At 40.5% G+C, this 23,575-nt stretch overlaps 1 protein-coding gene across 2 annotated transcripts in view; it reads left to right on the top strand.

The window, feature by feature from the left end:
- The window catches only part of zfhx3b (zinc finger homeobox 3b), a 391,813-nt gene that overhangs the window by 210,883 nt on the left and 157,355 nt on the right, over nt 1-23,575 (top strand). For both annotated transcript variants that reach the window (XM_067998085.1, XM_067998084.1), the window contains exon 4: nt 21,415-21,646. In XM_067998085.1, the coding sequence (XP_067854186.1) occupies nt 21,415-21,646 (232 nt within the window). The remainder of the gene's footprint in view (nt 1-21,414; nt 21,647-23,575) is intronic.

Genomic DNA, 23,575 nt, shown 5'->3' with positions numbered 1-23,575 from the left:
TGTGGACCAGCTTGTGGTATTCCTTTCAAGGAATGTCTCCAGAATCAGAGATAAGGGAAATGATTTATCCTCTTGATTTTGTTTAGTTTTGAATTGGAAAATTGGGATCATCTTGTTTAGTCTCTACCTGTCTATTACCATTAATAATCTTGTGCCATCATGCCTCTAATATTGTATGCATGTGTGTCTATTATTGTATGTGTCTGTCTGTATTATTGTATGTCTGTGTGTCTGTATTATTGTATGTCTGTGTGCATCTCTAATAGAATAATAAACATCATAATAAGAATAAAACCGGACAGATCATCCGGCATCGGACCACTAGGCACCAGACACGATAACGGCAAACCAAGCCCAGTCAACCCTGCAAAGTCCTCCTCACTAACATCTGGGGACTTGTGCCAAAATTGGGAGAGCTGTCCCACAGACTAGTCAAGTAACAGCCTGACATAGCCATATTCACAGAATCATACCTTTCAGCCAACGTCCCAGACTCATCTATCACCATCCCTGGGTATGTCCTGTCCCAGCGGCAGGACAGACCCACCAGAGGTGGCGATACAGTGATATACAGTCAGGAGGGAGTGGCCCTGGGAGTCCTCAACATTGACTCTGGACCCCATGAAATCTCATGGCATCAGGTCAAACATGGGCAAGGAAACCTCCTGCTGATTACCACCTAGCGCCCACCCTCAGCTGATGAATCAGTCCTCCTCCATGTTGAACACCACTTGGAGGAAGCACTGAGGGTAGCAAGGGCACAGAATCTACTCTGGGTGGGGGACTTCAATGTCCATCATCTAAGAGTGGCTCGGTGGCACCACTACTGACCGAGCTGGCCAAGTCCTGAAGGACATTGCTGCTAGACTGGGCCTGCGGCAGGTGGTGAGCGAACCAACACGAGGGAAAAACCTACTTGACCTCGTCCTCACCAATCTACCTGTCGCAAATGCATCTGTCCATGACAGTATTAGTAGGAGTGACCACCGCACAGTCATTGTGGAGACGAAGTCCCGTCTTCGCACTGAGGATAACATCCAACGTGTTGTGTGGCACTACCACCGTGCCAAATGGGATAGATTCAGAATAGATCTAGCAGCTCAAAACTGGGCATCCATGAGGCGCTGTGTGCCATCAGCAGTAGCAGAATTGTATTCCAGCACAATCTGTAACCTCATGGCCCGGCATATTCCTCACTCTACCATTACCAATAAGCCAGGTGATCAACCCTGGTTCAATGAGGAGTGTAGAAGAGCATGCCAGGAGCAGCACCAGGCGTACCTAAAAATGAGGTGCCAACTTGGTGAAGCTACAACTCAGGACTATATGCATGCTAAACAGTGGAAGCAACATGCTATAGACAGAGCTAAGCGATTCCACAACCAACGGATCAGATCAAAGCTCTGCAGTCCTGCCACATCCAGTCGTGAATGGTGGTGGACAATTAAACAACTAACAGGAGGAGGAGGCTCTGTAAACATCCCCATCCTCAATGATGGCGGAGTCCAGCACGTTAATGCAAAAGACAAGGCTGAATCGTTTGCAACCGTCTTCAGCCAGAAGTGCCGAGTGGATGATCCATCTCGGCCTCCTCCCGATATCCCCACCATCACAGAAGCCAGTCTTCAGCCAATTCGATTCACTCCACGTGATATCAAGAAACGGCTTAGTGCACTGGACACAGCAAAGGCTATGGGCCCCGACAACATCCCGGCTGTAGTGCTGAAGACTTGTGCTCCAGAACTAGCTGCGCCTCTAGCCAAGCTGTTCCAGTACAGCTGAAACACTGGTATCTACCCGACAATGTGGAAAATTGCCCAGGTATGTCCTGTCCACAAAAAGCAGGACAAATCCAATCCGGCCAATTACCGCCCCATCAGTCTACTCTCAATCATCAGCAAAGTGATGGAAGGTGTTGTCGACAGTGCTATCAAGTGACACTTACTCACCAATAACCTGCTCACCGATGCTCAGTTTGGGTTCGCCAGGACCACTCGGCTCCAGACCTCATTACAGCCTTGGTCCAAACATGGACAAAAGAGCTGAATTCCAGAGGTGAGGTGAGAGTGACTGCCTTTGACATCAGGGCAGCATTTGACTGAGTGTGGCACCAAGGAGCCCTAGTAAAATTGAAGTCAATGGGAATCAGGGGAAAAACTCCATCCTAAACATTCACTCCCTTCACCACTGGTGCACAATGGCTGCAGTGTGTACCATCCACAGGATGCACTGCAGCAACTCGCCAAGGCTTCTTCGACAACACCTCCCAAACCCGCGATCTTTACCACCCAGAAGGACAAGGGCAGCAGGCACATGCGAACAGCACCACCTGCACGTTCCCCTCCAAGTCACACACCATCCCGACTTGGAAATATATCGCCGTTCCTTCATTGTCGCTGGGTCAAAATCCTGGAACTCCCTACCTAACAGCACTGTGGGAGAACCTTCACCACACGGACTGCAGCGGTTCAAGAAGGCGACTCACCACCACCTTCTCAAGGGCATTTAGGGATGAGCAATAAATGCCGGCCTCGCCAGCGACGCCCACATCCCATGAACGAATAAAAAAATAAATAAACCTGTAACGTAGCTGATTGGCCAATTCTAACTATGTCACACCACAGTGCAATTAGATCCCAACATTGACACATTGTAACTGCTTGATATCACAGTTAAATCAGATCTGCGCAAGAACGCATAAGGTAGCCGGTTTTTAATTTCCCATTTTTATTTTTAGGCTTTCTATTTTTAAATTATTTTTTACCACTGCCAGGTCGTAACTCACTCAACTCCTCCACTCTGCCTGGCCCAAATCTCCTTACCTCCCTCCCCATCAAACATGTCTGCTTCTGAGGTCCTGGCCTGCTTATCTTTCGTGCCCCATCTGGCCTCTCTGTCCTGTCCACCCAAGCCGATTACTCCACTTCCTGAAACTGAATTCCCTTTCCTCCCTAACTGCTCCACCTGAGCAACTGGAAAGTTATTGGTCTTATATCATAATGAGTCTATCACAGGTAATCAAACTGTACATAATAAGCTATAACTTGGATGGTTCCATTGCTCAAACTGCAACTCATCTCACATAGATGAAATCAGTGATGGAAACATTGAATCTTACAATTAAATGAGCTGTGACATCACAAAACTCATGGAAAAAGCCTTTTTTGTTTGGCGAGTGAGAAGATCTATATCATTGTCATCATTATGATGGCTTTTAACATGGGGAAAAGGGAACTTGACTTAATTAAAATAGCAGTGTGGCTGCATTCCTGTATACATGTACAGTAGGACTTTATAAGTACAAACCTATTACTGTAACGGATGACAGTATGGAACTCCATTGTAATCACTGAAGGATCCTGGGCATTGATAAGGTGCATCCTGATGAGATGGACTGCTTTGATAGATCAGTATAGTAATATAGTGGATTGCATGATCAGAGTAAATTTTATCAAGACTGGATTGCTATAGTTTTAGACTTAAGTTTGAAAAATTGTGTGCTTATAAAGGACTTTAAAAGATATCTATTTTAATGGCTTATTTTAGTGACTTAAGAACATTGGAACAGGAGTAGGCCATTCAGCCCCTCGAGCCTGTTCCGCCATTCAGTGAGATCATGGCTGATCTGCATCATAATTCCATTTACTCGGCTTGCCCTTGGCGAGCAAAAATCTATCGATCTCAGATTTAAAATTATTAATTGTACAAGTACAGTGTGTTAGTCAACTAGCCAAGGAAAGTAAATTGACAAAAAATCTATCTCTGGGGCATTTAGCTAGACCGTGCAGCAGTCACATTGCTGCTTCCCTTCAGCATGAAGCCTCAGAAGTTAACCCTGTTAATCTATCATTAATCTGGTGTTCTTGATAAACCACTAGAGGTTCTATTATTTTCTGTCTAAACTCAGCTTCCTATTGTGGCAGCCAAGCTGTTCCTTTGGAACTGGCCTTCAACAAATGTGGTCAGATCATTGAGTCATTACTGAATATGTTGTCAGTGTGGATGCAACAATCTATCACCATAAAAAACCATTGACAATATTTAGCCCTAGAGAAAACACTCGAGTTTTATTTCACATTTTCTCAAAGACCAGCATGTGATTCAGTGGTACCTATTGACACAGTTCAGACTCCAGTTTTGCATGGCACTGACAGTACAATGGGGAATAAAATATTAGATCTGTCAGATAACCGTGCACTACAGCACTCTGTGGTTTAACAATGCAGCCACTTGACCTATAGACAGAAGTTTTAATGGTTCATTTCTAATGGATTAGTCTTATTAGCATTTGGCTCTGTTTCAAACGTCAGACGATCAGTCTAAATATCTCGCCTGAATGAGCGGTTGGTTGAACATGTACAGTTGGGACAGTCTAAGGTGAGAGCAAAGCAATTCTTTATATCCCCATGCAAGGGGTGTGAGATTACAGATTGCAGGTTATCACTGAAACCCCGCAACATCATTTTGTAATAAATGTGAGAGCGTTGCCAACAGAGGGGCTTTATAGTCACTCCTGACTACAGGAGAGCACACTGCAGTGGTGCACTCAATATTGTAATGAAACCATCAGCACATACATACACCCTTGAGGGTTAATTCCAGGATGAATCTACATTTTATGAATTTACATATGCCATCTTTTTGCATTCCCTAGACAAATAACAGCAAAATGAAAGTGGTAACATAGCACTTGTCTGCATAAAGGATTCATAAAAAAATTACACAGATAACTTTGAAATTGATTTGTTTTTTTTCCAAGTTGGCAATTTTTATGATGCTTTCCCCCCCAAAAAATGATTATTTTTAATTTGGCATCAAAGTGAATTATTTGACCAGGACACCATCAGAGAAAAGTGAATCTGGATGGTGTGTTTTATAACTGTTGTCCAGTTTGGATCAGAAGCCTCAGCATGTAAGGCACTCGATGTAGAAATGTCTCCCAGCGGTCATTTGATTGTAGTTATAGCAGGATGAGTTTTTATGGGTCTTTGCAAAACTTTTGCACTTTCCTGCTGCTTCATCTGAAATTTAAATGTAATGATTGTACTGCCCTACTAATGGCATCCCAATGTAGTTAACAAATATGACTAACCTGTTGGTCAGAAGCAGAAAGATGATTCTCGAACAAAATTAAACAATTAAGCTTTGATGTGAATATGCACAGTAGAATGATTAACACTTTGCATGAAGTTGCTTTGTCTGTTATTTTATTGGAGGTGTTTGTCATTTTATGCTTCTATTAAAATAGTGGATAAAGGAATTTCATACAAATGTGTTAAGGATTCATACAATAATGTTCACACATTGTAACTTCAAAGACTAAGTTTCCAGATATAATGACTAATGTACCACAATCCCATATACCAACTCTCCTATTTATCACAGTGTGATACAGCACTGAAGGAGGCCATTCGGCCCATCGTGCCTGTGCTGGCTCTTTGGTGGATCTATCCAATATAGTCGCACTCCCCTGCTCTTTCCCGATAGCACTGTAAAATTTTTTACTTCAAGTATTTATCCAATTCCCTTTTGAAAGTTACCATTGAAACTGCTTCCACCACCCTTTCTGGCAGTGCATTCCAGATCATAACAACTCGCTGTGTAAAAAAAAAAGCTTCCTCATGTCACCTGTGGCTCATTTGCCAATCACCTTAAATCTGTGTCCGCTGTTTACCGCCCCTTCTGTCACAGAAAACAGTTGATTTACTTTATCAAACCTGTTCATGATTTTGAATACCTCTAGCAAATCTCCTCTGCTCGAAGGAGAACAACCCCAGCTTCTCCAGTATCTCCACATAACTGAAGTCCCTCATCCCTAGTACTATTCTAATAAATTTCCTCTGCATCCTGTCTAAGACCTTGACATCCTTCCTAAAGTGTGGTGCCCGAAATTGAACACAACACTCCAGTTGAAGCCTAACCAGTGTTTTATAAAGGTTTAGCATAACCTCCTTGCTTTTGTACTCTATGCCTCTACTAATAAAGCCAATGATCCCATATGCTTTTTTAACAGCCTTCTCAACTTGTCCTGCATACCTTCAAATGTACAGACACCCCCAGGTCTCTCTGTTTTGCACTCCCTTTAAAATTGTACCACTTAGTTCATTTTGCTTCTCCTCATTCTTCCTGCCAATATGTATCACGTCCCAGTTCTTTGTGTTAAATTTAATCTGCCATGTGTCTGCCCATTTCACCAGTCTGTCTATGTCCTCCTGAAGTCTGTTACTATCCTCCACATTGTCTACTACATTTCTGAGTTTTGTGTCATCCACAAACTTTGAAATTATGCCCTGTATACCCAAGTCCAGATCATTAATATATGTCAAAAAAAGCAGTGGTCCTAATGCCGACCCCTGGAGAATACCACTGTATACATCCCTCCACTCTGAAAAACAACCGATCACCACTACTCTCTGCTTTATGTCCCCTAGCCAATTTTGTATCCATGCTGCCATTGTCCCTTTAATCCCATGAACTTTAATTTTGCTAACAAATCTATTATGTGGTATTTTATCAAATGCCTTTTGAAAGTCCAGATACACAACATCAACCGCACTCTGTTGCTTCATCAAAGAACTCAATCAATTCAGGCAAACATGATTTTCCTTTAACAAATCTGTGCTGACTTTCATTTATTAGCCCATACTTTTCCAAGTGCCAATTAATTTTGTCCTGGATTATTGTCTTTAAAAGTTTCCCCACCACCGACGTTAGGCTGACTGGCCTGTAATTGGCAGGTTTATCCCTCTTTCCTTTTTTGAACAGGGGTTTAACATTTGCAATCCTCCAGTCCTCTGGCACCATCCCCATATCTAAGGAGGATTGGAAGTTTTTGGCCAGAGCCTCTGCAATTTCCATCCTTAATTCCCTCAGTAACCTAGGATGCATCCCATTTGGACGAGGTGACTTTTCTACTTTGAGTACTGCCAACCTTTTAAGGACCTCCTCTTCATCTATTTTCTTCCCATTGAATATCGCTCCTACCTCCTCCTTTACTGCTACCTTGGCAGCATCCGCTTCTCTAGTGAAGACCAGTGCGAAGTATTCATTTAGTACCTCAGCCATACGCTTTGTCTCCACAAGAAGATGTTCTTTTTTGTCCCTAATCAGCCCCACCCTTCCTTTGACTACTCTTTTACTACTTACAAGTTTATAAAAGATTTTTGGGTTCCCTTTTATGTTAGCTTCTAGTCTATTTTCATACTCTGCCTATGCCCTTGTTATTCCCTTTTTTAGATCTCCTCTGTACTTTCCATATTCAGCTTGGTTCTCTACTGTATTATGAACCTTACATTTGTCACAAGCTTCCTTTTTCTGTTTCATTTTAACCTCTATATTTTTAATCATCCAGGAAGCTCTAGCTTTGGATGCTCGTCCTTTTCTCTCATTGGAACGTGTTTACTCTGTACCCGAACCATCTCCTCCTTGAAGGCCTCCCATTGTTCATTTTACTGTTTCACCGACCAATTTTTGATTCCAATCCACTTGGGCAAGATCCCTTTTTAAATCACTAAAATTAGCCTTCCTCCAGTTAAGTATTTTTACACTTGATTGTTCCTTGTCCTTTTCCATAACTATTCGAAACCTGATGATATTATGGTCACTGTTCCTCTACTGAAACATGCTCCACTATCCCACTTTATTCCCCAGAACTAGATTAAGCACTGCTTCCCTTCCTCATTGGGCTGGAAACACACTGATCAAGAAAGTTCTTTTGTACACATTTCAGAAATTCCTCCCCCTCTTTGCCCCTTATACTGTTGCTGTCCCAGTCTATATTGGGATAATTGAAGTCCTCCATTATCACCATTCTATAGTTCTTGCATCTTTCTGTAATTTGCTGGCAAAATTGCTCCTCTCTCATTCCCACTATTTGGTGGCCTATAGTATACACCCAGTAGCATAATAGCTCCCCCATTGTTCCTTATTTCTAACCAAATAGATTCTGTCTTATGTACCAGCAATTGGGAGCCAACCCACAAAGGATTTTTGTTTTTTTTTATTTGAAAATAGAAACAAAAATAAATTGTTGCTGTGGAGCACATTTGGCAGTTACTCATTGCCACCCATTAACTCAAAAAATTGAAGTGTCTGTACATCGGGATAATTTGTGCCTTTCGTTATTTGTAAAAAATACTACTAATAGCCCAATGCCATGTACTGCCACTAAAACCATTTGAAACCTAGGTACCACAAGGAGCGTGAGAATCTCCTGGTTTCTTCTTTCCTATGGAAAAGCAACTGGGCTCCACTTAACACCTTCCCACAGTGGCATGACTGAGATAGGAAAAAGTAGCAAGCCCACAACAAAAAAGCATGCATTCATATTAAGGATGTGCAAAAGTTCCAACTTTAAAGAATACAGAATGCTTGCTGTGCTTTTTTTTTCCAGCTTCCTTTCATCATATATTTTCCTGTTATTTGCCAAAACATAATAGCAAAAGCAGTTGAATATGTGTGGAATTACATTACTAATGTCCATTTTTCACTCTTCCGGTAACACTTAGCGTTCAAAATAAGGTGATAAAATTACATTAATAGAATTTTGGAAAATTGTTTGTGACAAAATAATCATGATATTGACTGAACATTTCACTTTAAGTCAATACCTGAAAAGAACATATAATTTAGTTAAATATATAGAATTACCAAAAATGTCTGATCTTTTTTCACCCTTCATTTCTTTTAAATGTGCATTTTTGCTTTGTGAGAAAAAATTGGCAAATTATGAACCTGCTGATGTCTAGAACTCAGATGACATTACACTATAGAACTTTGCAATCTGCAGATAAATATTTTGTGACATTTTCCAGAGTGCAGTGCATTAATATTTCAGTGATATAGAATAGCTAGAACTTGCCTTAAGAACATAAGAACATAAGTAACATCTCAAATCCAACTGTACCCAAGGAGGAGATTCAGGAACACTACCAGCACTGGACCAGGGCTATTAATGTTTATCAAGTCAGTTAACGTCTACTGTAAAAGCCACATAGATTCAGATTTTAAGGAGAGGAATTGTATTGCTGACCGTATGGAATGTAATGAAACCAAGTCTGATCATTTTTGTTTGTTTTTAATGCAATTTGCATATTAAAGAAAATGTCATATAAATGGGATATGATAATAACAGTGCTCCAGATTTACTCTCAAAGTGGCAGATTAGAAGAAAGAACAAGGATTTATAAAGAGCCTTCTCTTGTCCTCAAGAAATTCCGAAATGCTTCACAACCAATGAATTACTATATGAAGTGCAGTCACTTGTTTTGCAGGTAAATGTCTTTGCACATAGGAAGGCCCCACAAACAGCAAATGACCAGTTAACCTGTTTTTGATGGCATTGGTTGAGGGAGAAATGTTGGCTAGGAGAACTCTGCTGCTTTTCTTTGAATATTGCCGTGGAATCTTTTTCATCCACCTGCATAGGCAGGCAAGGTCTTGGTTTAACGTCTCATCCAAAAAATGGCATCGCCGGCATGCAGTGCTCCTTCAGTACTGCACTGTGGTGTCAGCCTAGATAGAATATGCACTCAAATCCTGGAGTGAGGCTTGAAACCACAAACTTCTCACTCGGAGGCGAGAATGCTATCAACTGAGCTAAAATGACACTTAATCTACAATCACAGACAAAGAAGAAAGTCTCTTATTATAGGGAATGTTGCTGAAACGTTCCACAATACGTTGTTGATGCAGAGGAAGCTTGTGAGCACTTTTAGACTGGATAAGCTGTAAGGTCACTAAATTGCAAGGGATGAAAACTTGAATATAAATATATTCTTTGCCCTCCCCACTAACATACACACCGAAAAAAATGTGTCAAGTTGACGAAATGGCAATCAAAAGATCCATTCACCAAATCTTTGCATGAAAGGACAGTAAAATGGTGGTGGTCTTTGAAATTAATCTGGATCCACAAGAAAATAAAAATTAACTAGAGCTTTCAAGTTCCAGACTGTAGGGCAAAGCGAATCAAATCTTGTTTCATGTTTCATCCTTCTCTTGATCACTTGACAAAAACAACAAAATGAAGAAGTTAGGTTCCGATACAAACATGCTTTATTGGTGATGATTTAGCAATGTTGAATTTTATACCAAACTTGGTACATTACTTCTAGTGAATAGGGTTTGGGATATTGTCTTTGAGATTTTGAAAACCAGTCTAAAATGCCAAAAACTGAGGATCATTGAGGAAGAATGAGGAGAAGCAATATAAACTAACTGGACAATTTTAAAGGGAGTGCAGGAACACAGAGACCTGGGGGTGTATGTGTACAAATCTTTGAAGGTGGCAGGACAAGTTGAGAAGTCTGTTAAAAAAGCATATAGGATTCTGGGCTTTATTAAAAGAAGCATAGAGTACAAAAGCAAGGATGTTATGCGAAACCTTATAAAACATTGGTTAGGCCTCAGCTGGAGTATTGTGTTCAATTGTGGGCACCACACTTTAGGAAGGATATCAAGGCCTTAGAGAGGGTGCAGAAGAGATTTACGAGAATGGTACCAGGGATGAGGGACTTCAGTTATGTGGAGAGACTGGAGAAGCTGGGGTTGTTCTCCTTAGAGCAGAGAAGGTTAAAAAGAGATTTGATAGAGGTGTTCAAAATCATGAATGGTTTTGATAGAGTAAATAAGGAGACAATAAATGGCCTCCACTTGATGATCTACTGAATATTAATCCATGAGAATAGTTAATTCTATTTTAAACTGAACCATTTTCTCCAGAGTGAAAGAGAATTTTTGGAAAAAAACACAATTAGTACCCTGTGCATGTTCTGTCAGATTCAAGGAGCTTTCTCTTTAGAATATTCCAATGTCACCACATTCAGCAGAATCAGTGCTTTGTGAGCTAAAAGTTTGTTGGTTGTACTTAGGACATTGCCAGTTTTCAGTACGGAGATCAGTTACAGCTCTAATCTTCTGTGTTCTCACAATAGCCTTATTTTAAAAGAAATCAAAGCACTGTTTATATATACTGGTAGTAACTGCATTTAAAATAAATATCTCCTGGCTTACTCAGTCATTTTTCTCAGATCCAACTGTAATCATTGTTTTTCTACACAGGCTTATTAAAGTCACACAGATGACCTTTTCATAAAATAGGAAGACTGTTGGTAATGATCTCCCTCCAAACCAGACAATTTGAATTCCTCCCTTAACCTAAGAGATTGGAGTTTGTGTCCGCTAGCACCTTTCCATCCCTAATGTGGTATTGACATTGCTTAATCATGATACTACAACTATGAATCAGCAATTTATTATGCAGTGATTAATAAAAAGCCTTAAAATACAAAAGATTATGGTTCTGCCTATTTCGATGAAGTGGCAATGATATAAATTGTGAACAACAGTGGTAAACCAGTGTTCCTGACCAGTGCTCCCCAAGCAACCCACTAAGTAGGCATTTCTCCTACTCCAAGCCCAACATAAATGAGATTTGGCAATGACTAATTTTAATATTGGCCACAATACATCTTAGCCATTGCTGCCAGAGTGAGCAGCATCTGGTTCTGCTGGGATTTTGCCCCAGAGAAATTCCAGTGGGGTATGGGGGGCCATGGGCAGACCTACTGCCAACCTCCCCTATGCTGAGGGGGTATGGCTGGGGGAATTCTCAGATATTCTTAGGAAATTCCAACAAGTACATCTCCTGATAGACCCAATGGAACCTAGTCAAGGCCCCAGAATGCCACAGACAGCAAGCAATTAATACTGGCAGGGATTGATTACTTTGCAGGTATGGCCCAATAGCTCATTAGGGAGCTGCAGAGCTGGAGCCACTCTGTTCCTGTGAGGCCCTTCCCAGTCCGAAGCTGCTACATCAGAGTGATATGGTGACGCTCCCAACAGTTGGGGCCTCAATCGGGTCAGGCACCACTGATAAGACTTTTTGGAGGCAATGGACCTGCCATGAACATGGTAATGACCCTGTTCCTGCAATTTAGGACTGGGTAGATAGCCTTCCCTTTGGGCACCCGTAGGTTCTGAACCACTACACTTTCACCAGTGAAGTAGGGCCATTGGAATTTCAGCCCTCTCAACACCAACCTCTGAAGACCAACCCTGGCAACACTGGAATCTATAGAGCGTAATTTTCATTCATCACTCTTTCTGTATGTGCGACCTTTCAGAATGAAATGGCTGAATTATTACAAATTAGTGTCATCTAAGGCAGTTTTGTATGGTCGACTTATGTCCACAGGGAACTGAACTGACAGTACCAAGGTTCCAAAGGTGAAAAACGTATTTTTAACAAACTGTACCTCCAAGACCGTGCAACTGCAATCATTTTTAATAGGCAAATAATCTTATCTTTGGTGTCAGCCGTGGCTCAGTTGGTAGTACTTTTGCCTCTGAGTCAGAAGGTTAAGTCCCACTCCAGGGACATCAGCACAAAATCCAGGCTGCTGCTCCAATGCAGTACTGAGAGAGTGCTGCACTGTTGGAGGTGTGCAGTCTTTCGGATGAGAGGTTAAACTACGGTCGCATCAGCCCTCTCAGGCGGATGTAAAAGATCCCATGGCACTATTTCAAAAAAGAGCAAGGGAGCTCCTACCCAATATTTATCCCTCGACCAACACCTTTAAAAAAAATCAAATTATCTGGCCATTATCACATTGCTGTTTGTGGGACTTGCTGTGCGCAAATTGGCTGCCGCATTTCCTACGTTACAATAGTGACTACACTTCAAAAGTACTTCATTGGCTGTAAAGTGGTTTGGAACTTCCTGAGATCATGAAAGGCGCTATATAAATGCAAGTTTTTCTTTATCTAGAAACCTTCTGACTTTAACTGCCAATTTTGGACAATCTGCCTGTGAGCAGTTTGCTGATATTCCAACAAACCCATTACTGATGGAAGGTAGTTTTCATATTAAAGCAGGAATGAGAATAAAAGTAATCAGATCAGAAATTAAAGTTAATTGAAGGTTGGCCTTCTGTGGATACATTTAAAAATGGTCGCCTTATTGCACTGAATGCCTGAGTGCGGAAATGAGGTGTCAGTACTCAGAGGGTTAAGGAAAGCACTTGGAACGAGTTTAATTTAATACATTTTAATCCCTGATGATTACATTATAATTAGTGAAGGGGGGGGGGGGCACGTACAAACAAATTACATTTGCTATCTTCGAATTAAAATTTTACTTGAATAGCATGTAGAAGTAACCTTTGCTGGGCTGCGAATCCCAATAGGTGTCTGAAAAGCCCCACGGTCTTCTGTGTTTTATGTATATTCCAGTATGATTCTGGTGAAGAAGACTATAGATCAGAGCAATGTGCTTTTGCTGTATTGGTACAAAAGTACACTGCATAGATAAAATGAAAAATGATTTTTTTTTAAAAACGGGTTTTTTAAAATGTCTATTTACCTGGCATCGCACAGCAAAATTAAGAAGCAAAGCAGCACCCAAATTTGCATTCTTGGCATGGTAAAAATGGCCGGGCAACACAAAACTTTGGTTCCACAGTGCACATGATATCTTCTTGCCAATGCTATTAATGTATCAAGCACAGTAAGAAAACAAAGCACAAAAATCCATTGGCTTGAAATCCAGGTTAGGTAGTGTCTGTAAAATGAGAAAGTGAATTGATCAGTCTGCGTCCTCATCCAAGAGAACTCTTACTGCAGATTTAAACCCAGCCATGTAAGAGCATTTGATGTTGGAGGAAGAAAGCAACATCAGTTAAGGAAATCATAAAGCAAGAATGTATTACTATTGCATTTGGGATTTAGTGGGAACTGCTATAATAATTATGTCTGTTTGAAGAGAGGAAGCATCATGACCTCAAGTTTGTTAATGATATTTTAATCTTTCTTGTGTTTTTATATATGTCTTATGTGTTTATGTGCACAGAAGAAGTGAATTAGTTGTAGAAAAATGGCATGTTGTAAATATCTTCATGCAGTATGATTTGACTTGTTGATAAAGTAGAAAAAACTATGCATTAATAAGTCCAGGCAGTAGCAAAAATACTTTTAAAAAGATGTTTAAAGTACAAAGAGGCAGCTTTGGAGTTTTTGGAAGCAAATGTACATTGCTACACATATCTTAAGGGTATCCCTTGGCCACTGTTTGTGTGTGTCTGCATATACAAAGTGTCCTCAGCCATCAAATGATGGGCGAAGTTCACCACCTATAAAAATATCTATCTTTGATTTGGTTCCACTCTTACTGTGGCATGTCTCTTTTCATACTGAGCACATATACATTAAGGGGGCGGTGGGTGTGAATCAGCTCTGCAAGGACATACCTTGTACAAGACAAATGACTTGTCATTCACATATATAACCAATCAGAATAGATATAAAGAACTCCTTTAAACAATCCTTTCATAGTAATTTCTGAAGCCATATCTAATATAAATTACACAATCAGCCCCAGCTGAAAAAGAAGCCTTGAAGAAAGCTTCCCCCTGCCGCACCCCTCCCCTCTCCACAAATAGATCAAACAAATTTAGTTTGTTTTTTTCACTGCTGGTATGAACATTGTGTACAGCTCAAGGGGATACTGTGCCTGAAGCCTGTCTTGGGCTTGAGCAAGCTATAACCGCTATGTTTATGAGATGCTGCACTGGGTAATTGCTAATGAACACGAGTATAGATGTGTAAGATCAAAGCAGACATTCTTAAACTAACCCTTTAAAGAGAATTGTAATAAAATTAAGTGCTGTCCTTGAAATACTTAATTCTTTAAACCTTGCAGTACATCTAGAAGCTTATTACAAAATATTTAGGCTTGTTAGCCAGCTGTGAGTAATTCTGAAAATGTACAGAATGAAGTGAAGTTAGTTTACTATCTTTTAATCTAATGACAGTATCATGTGTTCTAAGGAGTGTCATTTTTAATGTGCATGTCTAATTTTGGGCTATGAATACCATGTCTGGTCCACAGTGATTTCAAATAGTTTTCTTCAAAATAAATAAAAACTAACACAGTCTTCTCCTATTTCTTAACAATCTCTGCGTGTCCTCTGCCGTGAACCACAGCCGTGTTGTTTACCAATGGTCTGTTGATCGATCTGCTCAACCCCAACAACATGTTTCTTCACCTCCACAAGGAAGCCTGATACTCTTATGTATTATTTAGACTCTTCCCCCAAGACTTTGTTTCTACAAATAACTGGTCTTTGTTAGAACAGTAACTGTTTCACTTTTTTTCAACTCCTGGCTTACCAATTACCAGTAAGTCGTTCCTACTAGTGAGGTGGACTGTTTATTAGCTTGTCGCTGTTAGTCAAAATGTAGCTGTGTAGAGGCCCGAATGAGAGGCAGAGAAATTGCCATGAAAAGACCTTATTTAATGATATCCTTATGCTGATTAATTTTCTATCTTGGCCCCTTTACTATCTATATATGTTGGTCTACATAACAACAGTGTATTTCAAAACAATTCATAGTGAAGGTTCTAAGAGACGTAATAAGGCGGTAAATAAATGTCAGTCTTTCATTATTATTTTTGAATATAGCTGCAGTGTGAAATACGTAGCTCCACTAAATTTTAGAAAGTGTTTGAATTGAATCTGGTGGTGGTTGAGATATGAAACAGCATTGTGGACTGTTGTGGTACAATGTTCTGTGTTTCATTTTAAATATTTTCTATATTTCTTGGCCACTGTAATGTAAAATGTTGCTTCGTAGTCTTGATCTGCAGAGGCTTTCATATTTTAGTAAAGATACTTCCAGTGTGGACTAATGCAGAGCGTTTATTTTCAGTTAATAATCCAAATTAAATTTCTTGCTCATTTGTGTAGCATGTTGTCTGGTACATACAGTTCTCAGCAGTGAATATTCAAAGGATTGACTTGCGTCAAATCTGTCATGTGTCCTAGATTGGAATTTGCATCTTGCAAATTGCATAACTGGATAGTCTTTAAATTAGTGTTGTACAGAAAAGGCTGTGCTTTGTGTTAAATAGCTGGAGTGGATTTTTGTTGCTTGAGAATTAGCAGGTAATAGTAGAACAATCTCCCTATTTCTTTTGGTTTCACCTCAGGATAAGTATCTTTCAAAAAACACTCAGAGTCTGTCCCACGTTCATTCATTGATCCTTTTGCTTGCACATTGCTGCCAGTGTCCTCTTTGGCTAGTTGTCCAAAAATGGTGGTGGTCGTGTGGAGGGGCCTTTCGTAACCCCTTCATCCCACCAAAGTTCCACTCCAATCTGCAATACAATGGCGTCTGTTCAGGTCTTACCTGTATATTGTGGCTTAGATCAAGATGGAATCAAGATTGTGTTGTCCCACTGCATGCCGTTCCTGTTGGCAGTGTACCACACTGGGAAAGCTGATTGGCTGTTGAACTAGATGTAGGAGTTGGTATGTGATTAATATCTATACCAATAGGGGTACAAAAGAATAAACAGAAGTTGAGCAGAATGAAAATTGAGGTGGAGTGAGATTTGGTGTTGTGACTGAGAGAGTTAGGACTAGGTGGAGTTAGACCACTTTTTGCCATTCAGCTGTATTCATTATCTTTACAACAACAACTTGCATTTATATAGTGCCTTTAATGTATAGAAATGTCCCAAGATACCTCACAGAAGCATAATCAGACAAAAATTGACACCAAGGCAAAGAAGGAGATATTAGGCGGAGTGTTGAAAAGCTTGGTCAAAATGGTGTGTTTTAAGGAGGGTCTTAATGGAAGAGAGAGAGTTGGAAACAGAGACATTTAGGGAGGGAATTCCAAAGAATAGCGCCTAGATGGCTGAAGGTACGGCCGCCAATGGTGGAGTAAAGAGAATGGAGCACGCAGAGTTCTCAGAGGGTTGTAGGGCTGGAGGAAATAGAGAGAGAGGGAAGGGCAAAGCCATGAAAGGATTTAAACACGAGGATGAGAATTTTAAATCTGAGGCATTGGGGAACCAGGAGCCAATATAGGTCAGTGAATGGTGCAGATAGCATACGTGCAGCAGAATTTTGGATGAGCTGAAGTTTTGGAGGCTGCAGGATGGCAGGCTGGCCAAGATAGCATTGGAATAGTCAAGTCTGGTGGTGATAAAGACATGGATGAAGGTTTCAGCCACAGATAGGCTGAGGCAAGGTCTGAAGTGTAGTACAGGAAGGCAATGCTGAATTAAAATGAATTACAGGCACAGTAATAATAAGCAGTGAGGGATTGGGTACAGTGGTGTAGTGGCTATGTTACTGGACTCCTAATCCAGAGAACATGAGTTGAAATCTCATCATGGCAGTTTGAGAATTTGAGTTCAGTTTTTTTAAAATCTGGAAATAAAAAGCTGATATCAGTAAAACTGGCCTTGAAGCTGTCAAATTGTCATATACACCCAATTGGTTCACTACTGTCCTTTAGGGAAGGAAACCTGCCTTCCTACTCATTCTGGTCTATTTGCGACTCTAGTCCCACAACAAATGGATGACTTATAACTGCCCTCCGAAGTGGTCTAGCAAGCTACTTAGTTGTACCTGGGGATGGGCAATAAATGCTAGCCTTGCCAGCAATGCCTGCATCCAAAGAATGAATAAAAAAAACTAACATAAATGAGGAAAGGGTGAGTGAATGGAAGGGGTTATACACAAATGCCAGAAATCTAGCAGTGGAGGGAGGAGCGCAAGCGGGGCATGACACTAGCAGGGTATAAACTGTTTAGAAGAGATAGATGTAAGCGTAGGGGTGGAGGATATATAAAGGATAACATAAAGATCCAGGAAAGGCACAGCATCAAAGAGGCCTCAGGGGAGACTGAATCACTCGGGACACAGTTAAATGAGGGAAACAAGGGAAAGCTACTGGTGGGAATTTGTTACAGACTGCCAGACCAAACAGGGATATTTCACAGGGAAATAAAGAAAGCATCCAGCAAAGGCAATGTTTTAATAACAGGAATTTTAACTACCTGGCGTTGACTGGAGTTTGGGAGTGCTCGGAGTCAGGAATTTCTGGATGTGGTAAAGGACTGCTACATGAATTAAAATGTTACCGAGGGGACTAAAATTGGAGCTGGTACTTGACCTAATGCTGGTGAACAATAGGGACATTATAGCAAGAATTAAGGTGGGGGGTGGTGGGCAGCTGATAAATATTGAGCATGAGATCATAAGGTTCAGGATAAGGAAAGGGAAAACCAAGAGTAACAGTAGCATTAGACCGTTAAACTTTGGGATGCAGATTTTAAAAGGATGCTCATGCAGGAAAGAGGGGAATGGGACAGTGCTGAAAAGAGATCAGTGTGGTACTTAAATGGAACAGGCTTAGAAGATAGTATGTATGTGTTAAGAATTGTGGGGAAAGAAGGCCAGTCTGGTCAACAGGCATGGTAATGAAAGCTTTTGGGGATAAAGCAAGAACATTTCAATGCAGTACAGAAGATAGTCGAGGTCAACAAAGGAAAAGCTCAAAGTGTAAAAGAACTGTTAAGAGCGAAGCCAGCGTATAAATTTAGAATTGTTTAGGAAATGAAGACGACTGATAAGGACAATTTCAAGTGCATTGGGGGAAAAAAGCACTGGCTTCAGACACAGGTGTCAAGATTAATAAAGAGGTGGACATAGCTGAAAAAATTAGTTCCTTAGTTCAATTTAGGGGCCAGTAAAGTGGACGTTGCAAGACAGTGAAATTGAGGGATGTAAAATAAATTTACATTCCTACTGAGTTAGTGGCTGGATACTTGAATACGATCCTTGAATACGATCCAAGTAAATAAAGCACCTGGGCTACATGGGATTCATAGGAACGTAGAAACAGAAGTAGGCCAATGAGCCCCTTGAGCCTGTTCTGCCATTCAGTTAGATCATGGCTGATTCGTGCCTCAACCTCCATTTACCCGCCTTTTCTCCATATCCCTTGATACCCTTACCTAACAAAAATCTATCATTCTCAGTCTTGAAAATTTCAATTGACTGTGTCCACAGCAATTTAGGGGAGAGAGTTCCAGATTTCCACTCCCCTTTGTGTGAAAAAATGCATCCTGATTTCACTCCTAACTGCCCTAACTCTAATTCATCCTAGGGCTCTTGGGGAACTCAAGGATGTGTAGCAGTATCACTGGCTAAAATATGTAAGGGATTTGTCAGAACAGAGGGTGGTACTGAAGAATGGCAGATATAGTTCCCTTATTTAAAAATTAGTACCATCAGAATCAGGGAAAATTCTAAAATCAGTTGTCAAGGACAAGGCAGTAGATTACTTGGGAAGATATAATCTATTTAGCAAGAATCAGCATGAATTTCCAAAGGGAAAGTCATGCCAGAGCAATTTAATAGAATTTTTTGATAAAGTAGCAAAAGATATAAATAAGGGCGAGAATGTAGATGTGATATACTTGGATTTTAGTAAGGCTTTTGATAAAGTGCTTCATAGAAACCTAGTTTAGAAAGTTGACAGATTGGGTTTTGGTGACATCACGTTGAGATGGATCGAATTGTGGTTGGGCGATAGGAAACAGAGGGTCTGTGTAAATGAGACGTGTTCTGTGTAGAGGGTGTAATGAGTGGAATCCCACATGGCTTGGTGTTGGGACCAGCACACTTCAACATTTTCATAAATGATCTGCAAAAGGTTATTGGTAGCTTCATTTCCAAAGCTTGTGGATAACACTCAAATTAAAACCCACTGGTTGACTAAGGTCCTTTAGGGAAGGAAACTTGCTGTCCTCACCTGGTCTGATCTATATTTGACTCCAGTCCCACACCAACCTGGTTGACTCTTAACCGACCTCTGAGGTAGCCTAATAAGCCACTCAATTGTCTCAAACCGCTGGGTTCAAGAAGAAGACCCACCAGCACCTTCTCAGGGCAACTAATGATGGGCAATAAATGCCTGCCTTTCCAGTGATGCCCACATCCCAAGAATTAATTTTTAAAAACCAAGGATGGTTAATACGGTGGAAGATGGGAACAAGTGATGACTGACTTGGATTATTTAGGAAGGTGGTCAGACAACTGACAGGCACAGTTTAGTGCAGATAAGTGTAAAGTTATGCAGTCAAGGGTATGAAATAGGCGGAGGAGCTATAAGATTAATGAGAAAATACTGACCAAAACAGACTAAGAAAAGAATCTAGGAGTCATAGTAGATAGATCCCTCAAGACATCAAGCCATTTTGACAACAGCCATCACCTGGCTGCTGTCAAAAAAGCTAATGGGTTGTTAGATTGTAAAGAAAGAGGAATAGATTGTAGATCAAAGGAAATAATCCTGGCACTATATAGAGCATTGGTCAGGCCATACTTGCAGTATTGTGTGCAGTTCAGGAACCTACACCACAGAAAAGATGTAGCTCAGCTGGAAAAGTTAGAGAAGAGCTACTAAAATGAAAAGGAGATTGGAGAATAAAACGTGAGGACAGGCTCAAAGAACGGAGACTCTTCTCACTGAAGAGGCGAAGACTGATGGTGGATATGATTGAAGTTCTCAGGGATTTAGAGATTCAGTCAAGCTTATTTGAGTTGATGTGAGAGAGCATAATAAGGGGATATGAATATATGTAAGCTGAAAAGAAGTAGATTTAATTAAAACATAAGGAAACATTATTGAAAGAGTGGTCGGTTTTTTTAGAATCGGTTGCCCAGGAAAATTGTAGAGGCAAATAGCTTTGACCTCTTCAAGTTAAAATTGGGCGTGCATTTTGAGGGGACGAAAACACATTAATGAATACAACTGTTGGGACAGCAGGAAGACAGTCTAGATGAGGGCTTATTTTATGAGGATGCACTTGTGGTGATGATGGGGGGGGAGCAAATTTCTGAGCATTAAAATGAATGATTGGAAAATCACAGGCAGTGTGCCTCCAAATTCCTGATTCGTGCTGCCGGCTGGCAACACAGACTTGTAAAATTACTCCCATGCTCGCTTCCAGCCTTGAAATTTTCCACTGTTTCTAACTTGTTCTTCCTTTATCTTCCACCCCTCCCCCCAACCCATCCATCCAGTTACGTGTGTTCACATTATTTTTACTTGTTGGGAGAGTAGGAAGCTCCAGCCTGTGATTATCTCAGTGGCTGCTGTTTGTACTCCTCGTTGGTTAACACTCTGTTTCAGGAGGAATGCTGGAGCAAAGAACAAATGCTTTGGCATCAGAACTGTGGGTTGACATGCAATCTCACTGGAAGAGAAAATAAGCAAATGCATGTGGATGGCTCCTTGTTTTAGTAATTGGCAGCTTGTATTTACATATAGGAAACATAATGTGGTTGCCTCCCCCATTACAGCATCATTAGGTCAGTACAGTTTAGCCTGAGTAGTGCGCTTTGTGGGCTGAAGTAGGTTAGAAGGATAATTTGTGTTGTCTCTTCCACCTCAGTGTCTCATACAGGAGTAAATTGAAGAAAGAAATAGCCAGTATTGGTAAATATTTTTGTACCAAAAGAAGAAAAATATACTTGTAAAAACATAATTAAATTGTGACATTACATCAGTGGTGTTAAATGCGGATTTTTTTTTCTCCCATTTTTTTAGCACTTGCAGCAACATGACAGCACGATGGAGGTTGAGGCATGTTACTACCATTGTTCACTGTGTAACTACTCTACCAAGGCGAAACTTAACCTGATCCAGCACGTACGCTCTATGAAACATCAACGCAGTGAGAGCCTACGCAAATTACAGCGGCTGCAGAAGGGTTTGCCAGAGGACGACGATGACCTTGGGCAAATCTTCACCATTCGCAAGTGTCCTGCTGCTGAGACTGGTAAGTACCCATTGGTTTCTAACTTGAATGTCACAAAGCAAGTCCAATCCTTTTTCCTTGACCTGCCAAAGTCTAGAGGTTAATCAACTCATTTAAGAAAATTGTTTCTTGACACGAGTTAATTCATCAAAATATTTCAGATAGTGGAATATGTTTGATGTAGATTCTGAAGGGAATAAATCAGTTTAAACACTATGGTAGATTTTGTTTCTTTATGAAGAGCACATTAAAAATAGGAACTAACCTTGATGTAATCGTCTCATCTTTTTAAAACAAATCTACTTACTAGGCCATGAACATTGTATTATTTGATATTTCCCACTTAACTGGACCAACAAAAGGTCCTGGAGTGTCATTCCATTACCCTTGTCTTACCTTTTACTGCTACTGGCACCATAGGCAATAATACATGGCAGTGACACATTATGGCATAGGCAAAAGACCTGTAGTCTTAAGGCAATTGTTGAGGGGGGAGGGGGTGGAAGCAAAGGACAGTGCAAGCAACTTTATTTTTTTAACTCATGTAATAAGCTTAACTACAAAGGTGCTTTTAAAAAATATTGCAAGTAAGAATTCTACCAATAATTGCATGACTTTAGCCATGGGGCATAGTCTTCTCTTGTCCATACTCCCCACCACCTAGATAAAAAGCCACCAAGTGACTGTAGACTTGTGGAGCAAAAATTGGATCTCATGGCAAAATTGATGACTTGCCTGTGTCAACTGACTGAATTTGAACAGCATTCATTTCAAAAGGTGTAGGCAAAGGGAAAATAGGAGCAAAAATGTAAAGACGAGACTGGAACAATTCTAAAACTCAAGGCTGGAAATAATCGAATTGTCTGGTAACTTGGGGCAAGTGGTTTATTTAAATGATCCTGAGGTAATTACCTGATAGTAGCCTAGTGGTTGTGATACTGGACTAACAAAGTAGAAGTTATAAGTTCAAATCCCATCATGGCAAATTGTGAAATTGAATTCAATAAATCTGATCATTTATGGGCTGGCACCAGAAAAAATGATCATGAAAGCTGCCAGATTGTCGTAAAACCCAACTGGTTCACAAATATCCTTCAGGAAATGGAACCTGTTACTGCTACCCAGCCTAGCCTACTTGTGTCTCCAGCCCTACACAAGGTGGTTCACTCTTAATGCCCTCAAGGCAAATAATAACACCAAAACCATCATTTTGGCTATGTATAATCCAAGAGCAGGAGGATTCTGCATTACACAGTTCTTTGATGAGTCAAAGTGAATTAATCAGACAAATAAAATGGCTGCATGAACAACCAGATCTTTAGTCATGGCTGCTCAGCAATGGGCTGATAGCAAATAAGAAGCTTGTTTATGCCGTGCCCGATTCTCCTTCCCACTGAAGTCTGTTTGTTGGTCTAGGCGCATCACTTGACTTGCTAAGAGTACTGCAGTACAGATAATGTGATCTTTGGGCAGAAATTCAGTCACCTTTTAAAATTTATTATCCTCTGTGGGAAACTATAACATGGTAATTCTGGTTCCAAGTGCAGTACTTAGCAAACCAACTTTATAAGCTAGTTGGATTTAGCACATGACCTTGCCAGAAGTGAAAAAGGGCCAAGCTATTACTCATTAGGGAACGGCTATACTTTTAAAACAATATGAATAGTAGATTTGAAAAATGACCAGAATTCCTTAGTGATGTTAGCATCATGGTATCATAATAGGTACAGCATAGGAGGAGGCCATTCGGCTCATTGTGCCTGTACCGACTCTTTGAAAGGGCAATCCAATTAGTCCCACTCCCCTGCTCTTTCCCCATAGTCCTGTAAATTTTTTCCCTTCAAGTATTTATCCAATTCCCTTTTGAAAGTTACTATTGAATCTGCTTCCACCACCCTTTCAGGCAATGTATTCCAGATCATTACAATTTCCTGCGCACAAAAAATTTCC

This window comes from Heptranchias perlo, chromosome 16 (assembly GCF_035084215.1).
Source record: "Heptranchias perlo isolate sHepPer1 chromosome 16, sHepPer1.hap1, whole genome shotgun sequence".
NCBI classification, from domain to species: Eukaryota; Metazoa; Chordata; class Chondrichthyes; order Hexanchiformes; family Hexanchidae; genus Heptranchias; species Heptranchias perlo.
This window is presented reverse-complemented; position numbering and strand designations above follow the sequence as displayed.